General features: G+C 46.8%; 1 protein-coding gene across 2 annotated transcripts; it reads right to left on the bottom strand.

The window, feature by feature from the left end:
• Nucleotides 1-671: 671 nt before the first annotated feature.
• Nucleotides 672-7,189, bottom strand: FST (follistatin). Of its 2 annotated transcripts, none has more exons than XM_049768124.1 (6): nucleotides 7,074-7,189; nucleotides 4,863-5,054; nucleotides 4,227-4,445; nucleotides 3,673-3,897; nucleotides 2,623-2,853; nucleotides 672-1,846 (listed from the first exon to the last, which is right to left on the bottom strand). In XM_049768124.1, the coding sequence occupies exons 1-6, from the start codon at nucleotides 7,156-7,158 to the stop codon at nucleotides 1,764-1,766; spliced, it is 1,035 nt and encodes a 344-aa protein (XP_049624081.1). In that variant the 5' UTR covers nucleotides 7,159-7,189; the 3' UTR covers nucleotides 672-1,763. The 2 variants fall into 2 exon arrangements, with proteins under 2 accessions (XP_049624081.1, XP_049624082.1); XM_049768125.1 differs by having other exon boundaries at nucleotides 2,623-2,850.
• Nucleotides 7,190-7,536: the final 347 nt, after the last annotated feature.

Here is a 7,536-nt window from a genome sequence, read left to right as displayed (position 1 = left end):
GATGGGCTTTTATTTTTGTTTGTTTTTGGACCATATTCAGTTAACAATATTTGGGAATTATGCCTAGTAGTACTCAGGGGACCATATAGAATACCAGGGATATGCTGGATATTGAAGCCTGGTTGGCCTCTTGAAAGGATTTGTTTTACCCACTGTATTAAGGATGATGATGTTCTTGAAGAAAAACTTCAGGCATGGCACATTACTGGGATGTACCCAAGCTAGAGTCCTTTCCTCTGAGATTAGGGACAGATATATAGTCACAAGTACAGTGATATTTGCTGGACCACATATCCCTTACCATTGAAGAGGTCCATTGAAGTCCATTGAAGAGGGTTGAAATTAATTTTGGAGCTCTACAGAACTCTGGCTGTCTTATTTTACTGAAAACTCTATTTCTTAGCAAATGTTATCATAGGTATTTTTATTTTAAAGTCTAAATGATGTCTACTGTTTGGCCTCTCAGAGGTAACTCAATGAGGCATGAGTATTTGATGCTGCTCCAGTACCTCACTAGGAGATGTTTGGGGGGGGACCATGTGGAGCCAGAGAGTGAAGTGGGTTGAGCTACATATAAGGCATGTGTATTAACCCCTCTATTCTCTTCAACTCCCCTGAAAAACTTCTTTGACATAATGAGCAATCAAGACCATTGGCTTTTTAATTTTTTTTATTTTTTCCACTCATCATTTATTTACAAATACACATTATAACTTTTATATACATTGCACATTTACATGGTAGAAAAGTACAAAACTATATATTTAAATGAATTTATATTTAACTTGCCATGTTTGAAAATATAAAATTGCATCAGAAAAAAGTATTATGAAAAGCAAGAAACTTGAACTGATAAAGCTTTGATATAACTTTTAGTGACACATTGGTTGAAAAATAACAAATTGAAAAGGTACAGCAGACTAGCTAAAAGGAAACACCTGACAAAAGGTTGAATGGACAGCATTCCCCTTCCTTCAGTCTCTGAAATTCATTAATTATTTGGGATGTGTAACATCTTAAAAATCCATTATTAGAATTCTAACAAAGCTATGCCCTGACCCCTGCCTCAATATCTTTATCATAGGAGAACTGAAGGAGGAGTTTCCTCAAAGAGTTATTGCCTGTACCTTGTATTTCAATCAGTTTATAATGCCTTTTGGTCAGTCAAGATTCCTTGTAAACAAAACCCGAGAGATCATGTATGTACAGAACAGGCAGCAGAGAATCCAATAAATAAACATGACAGAAACTGACATGCAAATTTGTTAAAGTGGTAAAGAATCTAACAGTGAAATGAAGGGAGACAGATGAGTGAATGAATAGTAAGGAATGGACTTAAATGGTTTACAAGGAAAAAAAGAAAGCATTTACTTTACAAGCAAGAGACCTCACAATAAATAACAACTGCTCTTCCTTTCACGAATAAATTTCTTCAAAAAACAAGGTGTACAGTCAACCAGACATTTTATGTATAAATTATAAAACATGACACAGTATAAATAAATGTCTACAAGTCTCAACTATGGGCCTCATCCAGTAGACTCACAATGTCAGCTTCTCCATGTCCAATGAGTAACAAGGTGACCTGGGAGAGAGCTTGAGGACAAAGTCCTTTATGTATAGTTTTCCCCCCAAATAAATAAGCATACACTTATTTACAGTATGGACAATATATTTTTCTTTTTTTCTTTTCTTTTTTTCTGTTTTTTTTTTTTTTTTTTTTTGCCCAAAGGCTGTATCAACACTGAACATTGGTGGAGGTTTTACCACTCTAGAATGGAAGATATAGGGAAGCTGTAGTCCTGGTCTTCATCTTCCTCCTCTTCCTCGGTATCTTCGGAAATGGCTAGATGGGGGAATACAGGGGAGCTGTTGTTTAAATATGGACAACAACAGCGCAGAAGCAGCTCAGTGAATGTTTTCAAAGCACTCTGATATAACAGCGTTGCATTTTATTTGACTTGCAGTGAGATGCTTTTTGTTTTGTTTTGGTTTTGACATCTGCTGTTATGTAATAAGTTAAAAAATTAAAAAAAACATAAATCTATGAAGTCAAAAACTGCAGAAAGTTCTGAAGAATCAATGGCTCAGGTTTTACGGGCAGATTCCTGAAATCAGATAAAAAGCGCTCTTGTGTTCTAGGTATAACTGCTTTGGGTCCTTAATTCAGAGTTAGTAGAGGCAACTGCAAGAACTAGCAACCTCTGTGTGATAAGATAAAGCTGTCTTTAAAAAAGAAAAAAAAAACTTTTGCAGCAGTTAGTTGAGATTCAAGTGTTAATCAAGCAAGTAACAAAGCATACTACTAAAGCAAAAGAATTAGGGGCAAATGACTGGAAATAGGTTTTTAGAAGCAATCCCATTGGTGATCCATCATTAGACCAGTCCTCAAGCCAGTAAATATTCCAGGATATATATAATATACATAATATATATTATATTCTATTATATTGGTGGACCATTGAGTTGCTGGTGAAAATTAGCAGCTACCCTGATTTAAGCAGAAACAGGATGGAATGGGGAGGAATATGCGTACTTTTTTTTTTTTTTTTTTCTTTCTCCATTGCCTGGGGTTTGCCTGAGAAAGCCTTAATTGGCAGCATTGTTAACCATGGCACTTACAGTTGCAAGATCCAGAGTGCTTTACTTCCAGCAGTACACCTGAGGAACAAGCTGCTTCCTTCATGGCACATTCGCTGGCATAGGTAGCATTGTCACTGGCACACACAGGCTCCTCAGACTTACTCTCAGGGCAAAGCTCATCACAGAGGGAACAACGGCCTCTTCCCACCTTGAAATCCCACAAACACTTTTTTCCTCCAGTGCACTGAATATCTTCACAGGACTTTGCTTCTAGGATAAAATATACCCTTAGTGAGTAAACACTTTTCCTTTTTGCCCTCTTTCTTTGCTCCCTTATCAATAAATAGAAACATACAACACAACTCCTGATCAACTGGAAAAACGATGCTCTCACATCAAGAAATGTTCATCGATAAACTCAAACTGCCCCTTGCTCTTCCTTCCCTTCCCCCAGTTTTCTATATATTGGTGTATGAAAAATGTATTGGGGGTAGAGGATTTTATAGTCACAAGTGAAATATGTATTTGGTTATTTTCACCATGAGGTGAAATTCTTTTATAATAGAAAGATCTGATAACAGATTTTAGGAACTGTTAAGTAATTACTTCTTGCTTCCAGCAAGTCTAGCACTTATTTAAAAAAGTGTAAAATGAAATGAGTTCTAAGTTTTCTAAGATGGAAAACTTTTTCCTGTTTCTTGTTGGCATATTACCATGGTCATAACCATTTACCCAAACTGGGGAGTTTCTCCCTGTGGTAAAATCTTTGGGTCAGGGAGGCTTAAGGCTCACCCAAAAGGTGTTTTTAAAAATTTTTTAATTATACTTATTATTATCATTATTTATTATAATTATAGTTCCAGAATTACGCCTGGCTTTGCATTCAGGTATCACTCCTGGAGAGCTCGGAACTAGAGGTGGGGAGAATCATCTAGGATGACAGGAATCCATGCATGGTAAGCATTAGCTAAGCACTGTACTATATCTGTTGTACGATTGCTCGGACCCTCACCCCCTTATTGTAACATGAGAACTAGTTTTTTCTCATTCTCTATTTTCTACCTTCCTTCTTCAGTCCAGAATACCTACTGATACACTTTCCCTCGTAGGCTAGTCCAATGGATCTGCCCAGGAGACAGGTGGCCTTTCTTAGGTGACAGGCACTGGAGTAGGTCACCCCATCATTTCCACAAAGGTATTGCTCCGAGGAGGTGGGCTCTGGGCAAATCCGGTTACACGTCACACAGTAGGCATTATTTGTCTGGTCTACCACACAAGTGGAGCTGCCTGGACAGAAAACATCCCGGCAGGTCTCTGAAACAGAGAATAAAAGCGCGTTAATATGTACTTCTTCCTCCTCAGGGGTGGGAGCAAGGATTTTATTATGGAGGAGCTAAGGAAACCGAGGTTTGTAAAAGCAGATTAGGAACTTCAAGAAAAAACCATTCATTCGAGGTTGGTCCTTGGAGCACTTTTAGGGAGTTTTTAAAAGATAACGTTTCCTTTGGTTGGTATCATCATTATTATCAACCCGCTACAGTGGGCGACCACCCCCAAAGGGGTTTTCAGACGGTTGCCCTGGGATGGAAAGCTGGGGGAAGGGGGGGATTTGGGCCTTGCTCCAGGCTCCAGGCAGAACCTACTTTTACATCTGCCCTGGTACTGCACTTCCAGTTCAGGCTGCTCTTTACATCTGGCCTTGAGGAGCGCACATTCATTGCGATAGGTTTTCCCGTCCAGTCCGCAGACTGGGCCCTTCCAGGTAATGTTGGAACAATCCGGGGCGCAGACGCAGCGGGGTTTGTTCTTCTTGTTCATCCGGCATTTCTTCCCGGGGCCACAGTCTACATTCTCGCAAGTTTCTAGGACAGGAAAGAGGGGAGTTATGATTAACACCTACACCAGAACCAGCAGGTGGTCGGCGGTACACCAGGAGGCCAGCGGTGGTGGCTTCTGGCAGTTGTGAAGGGGATGAGGACAGGAGTCGAGAAGAAGAGAAGGGACCCAGTCAGGCCTTCCAGACCCAAGGCCAGGCAAGTCAAAGAGAGTGGATGGGCCTGCCGGTCTCCCCACCCATTCTCGGTAAGAAGTCTGGGCGCGTCATCGGGCAGGATTCCGCGTGCCAGGCTCCGGGAGAATTGAGGGAACCCAAACAAAGCTGTCCTGGTCCCAAGCCCCTAGCGGCGTAGCGGGGAGGTGGCAGCTAGGACGCTCCCTGCTGAGGGAGCCCCCAGAACCGACGGGGGTGACGGGGGAGGGGGTGTTGAGGAGAACCCCACCTTTGCAGGGGATGCAGTTGGGGGCGCCTCCGTTGAAAATCATCCACTTGAAGAGCGTGTTGTCGTTCACATCCTCCTCGGTCCACGAGGTGCTCAGGCGGCCGGTGCTGCAGCACTCCTCCTTGCTCAGCTCTGTCTTGTACAGCACCTGGCAGCGGCCGTTCTTGGCTTGGCGGAGCCAGCAGTTCCCGGCTGCGAGGAGACAGGGTGGGAAGGTGGGCGAATGGGCGCGCGCGGTGGTGGGTGAGTGGGGGAGCGTGCCAGGAGTGGGGGGAAAGAGTAGGGAAGATGCGAGGAGGAGAAAGGCAGAAAATAAATGGCAGGAACTGGACTGGACGGGTGAGGATAAAAAGGGGAGGGAAGCAGCCCACTAGAACGAGAAGGGGAGGTGGGCCAGAGCGAGGAGACAGGAGCGCCACAGCCACATCAGTGTCAGTTACTGGTGACCCAGACACAACACGTGCAGCCCGCACTGACTTTTTTTTTTCTTTCTTTTTAAACCAGGACTGTTTACTTTTATTCGTCCCATTTCATAACCTGCAGGGACTGGAGGAGCAGATAAAAGAACCCGACCCAAAAACAGGATGCGACGGATGTTTTTACATGTCGGTTGCATGTAGGCGGTGCGAGTATTTATTATTGGTGATCGGGGTGCAGAAAGTAGGGGAACTTGAGCGAAAGAGAAAGAGCGACACACACACACGCACTCACGCGCGCGCACGATCAAACCTTCCTCCCTCCCAAATAATACAAAAATTAAACACTTGTAACAAACAAACAAACAAACAAAAAAAGAGAAAGCTAACAAGCAAACCCGGCCCTGCCAGGAGTTGCCCGCAAGGCCTGGGGGCGCAGCGCGCCCGACGGGCCCGTTTTGCAATCCGCCAGAGCCGAGGGACGCCCGCGGCCGCCGCGGTCTTTCGAAACCTCCGAGGGCTCTTCCCCGTCGCCCCGGTTCGGGCACCCGGTAGCGCCGCGCCCCGAAAGGCGGGCCCCCGCTCTGCGCAGTGCGGTGGAGAAGGCGAGGGGCAGTGCCCTGCGGGGGCAGTTTACAACCCACTTCAAATGGTAAACGCCAAAGCAAAGTTTCACGTCTGTCTCCGGAGAAGTGCAGGGAGAAAAGAAAAGGGAGGGAGGGGGCTCCCTAATATGTCACTGGAGCACATGCCCTCCTGCCTCTCTCCTACCTACCGAGCTGAGCTGTCTTTGCAAGTGAAGACCCCCCTTTCCCCGTTTTTAAGACTAAGGTATTTTTGTTCATAAGATCGCTCAGGAACTATCCCTATGTCTTCTACCAATAATCGGACCGCGAGCTACCAGTTGGATTATCGCTAAGATTTGTTTGATCAAAGATTCATTGAAATAGACCTTTTTTCCCCCCTTTCTTTTTAAGTAACATTAGAAACACGCTCTTCTTGCGCCACGGAATTTAAATCAGTCGTGGGCTCCTCACTGTTCTAAAGTTACTAGAAGAAATGAGGGAAAGGGGAAAAATTGTAAAACGACTCGAAACACTTTGGCCTTTTATTTTTTTTCCTTCGGGGTTTGGGGGAGGGGGTGACAAGAAGCATCCACTAGATAGAAAGCTACTACCCTCTAAAATGTCCAGCACCCACATTTCCAAGTTTGGGCAAAGTTTCTGAAACCACATCCCTCAGCCACCGAAGAAATCTCATTATCTCCCTCACTCCCCCATTTTTTAAAAAGTATCCCAAAGACACGAGAGAGAGAGAGAGAGAGAGAGAGAGAGAGAGAGAGAGAGAGAGAGAGAGAGAGAGAGAGAGAGAGAGAGAGAGAGAGAGAGATTAGATGGCAAATGGGACCAGCAAAATCTGCAAGCTCCTAATGCCCTGTGCCCCCTCTCCAGCACCAAAGAAGGTGAGCTAACCTCGAAACGCATTCGGTGCAGAACTTGGAGCATCTAACCCTAAGTACCCAGACAGACTCCAGATGACTCCCATTTTTTTTCTTCTTCCAAGGATCACTACGCTCCAAAGTCGGCTTGTCCCGTCCCCAAGTGTCTGTTACACTCCCTCCAACGTCCCGCGACTCCTTTCCATCCCGGACTCGCCGAGTGGGTTCAGCATCTTCCCAGAGCCGCGCCCGCGCTCAGCCCCTTCCTTCACCCGGTGCCGCCGCCGGCCCAGGGGAGAGCCCCTTGCCCGCAACCGAGCGCGCCTCCCGCGCGCATCTCCTCCGGGGCTGACTTACCCTGGGCGCTGCGGTCTTCCATGAACTGGCAGAGGAGCAGCAGCAGGAGGCAGAGCCCGCCGGGCGGGTGCCGGGGCCGGGCCATGGCGAGGGGCAGGCGCCGGGCTCGGAGCGGGCTCGGGGCGCGCCGGCGAGAGCGAAGTGGGGAGCGGGCGGCTGGGCGCTGGGGCGCTGGGGCGCGCAGAGGCGAGGCGAGCGGCGGAGGCGCAGCGATCCCGGCGCAGCCCCGCGCTCGCCGCCGGCCGCCCGCGCGATTCAATGGACGTCAGGAGCCGGGCGCAGCCGCGCTTTAAATCGAGACGGGGGTCTCGGCAGTTTGCGGTGGGCGGTCTCCCAGGGTGTGGGGCCGTGGGAGGGCGGCGGCGGCGGCGAGCCGAGCGCGGCTGTGTGCGCGGCTCCTGGGGGGTGGGGAGCTTTTAAAAGTTCAGTGTGAATCAGGTGACATTTCCCACCTTCTGGAAAC

This window comes from Suncus etruscus, chromosome 2 (genome assembly GCF_024139225.1).
Source record: "Suncus etruscus isolate mSunEtr1 chromosome 2, mSunEtr1.pri.cur, whole genome shotgun sequence".
Taxonomy (NCBI): domain Eukaryota; kingdom Metazoa; phylum Chordata; class Mammalia; order Eulipotyphla; family Soricidae; genus Suncus; species Suncus etruscus.
The sequence above is the reverse complement of the archived record's forward strand: the minus strand, read 5'-3'. Positions and strand labels throughout refer to the sequence as shown.

What these genes read in the sequence shown, in the direction of transcription:
- FST (XM_049768124.1), bottom strand. Translation starts at nt 7,158, where the DNA reads ATGGCCCGGCCCCGGCACCCGCCCGGCGGGCTCTGCCTCCTGCTGCTG. An exon ending in GGAAGACCGCAGCGCCCAGG is followed by an intron (nt 5,055 to 7,073) that starts GTAAGTCAGCCC and finishes GTCTCCTCGCAG; the next exon opens with CCGGGAACTGCTGGCTCCGC. An exon ending in GCACTCTGGATCTTGCAACT is followed by an intron (nt 1,847 to 2,622) that starts GTAAGTGCCATG and finishes TCCCCCATCTAG; the next exon opens with CCATTTCCGAAGATACCGAG.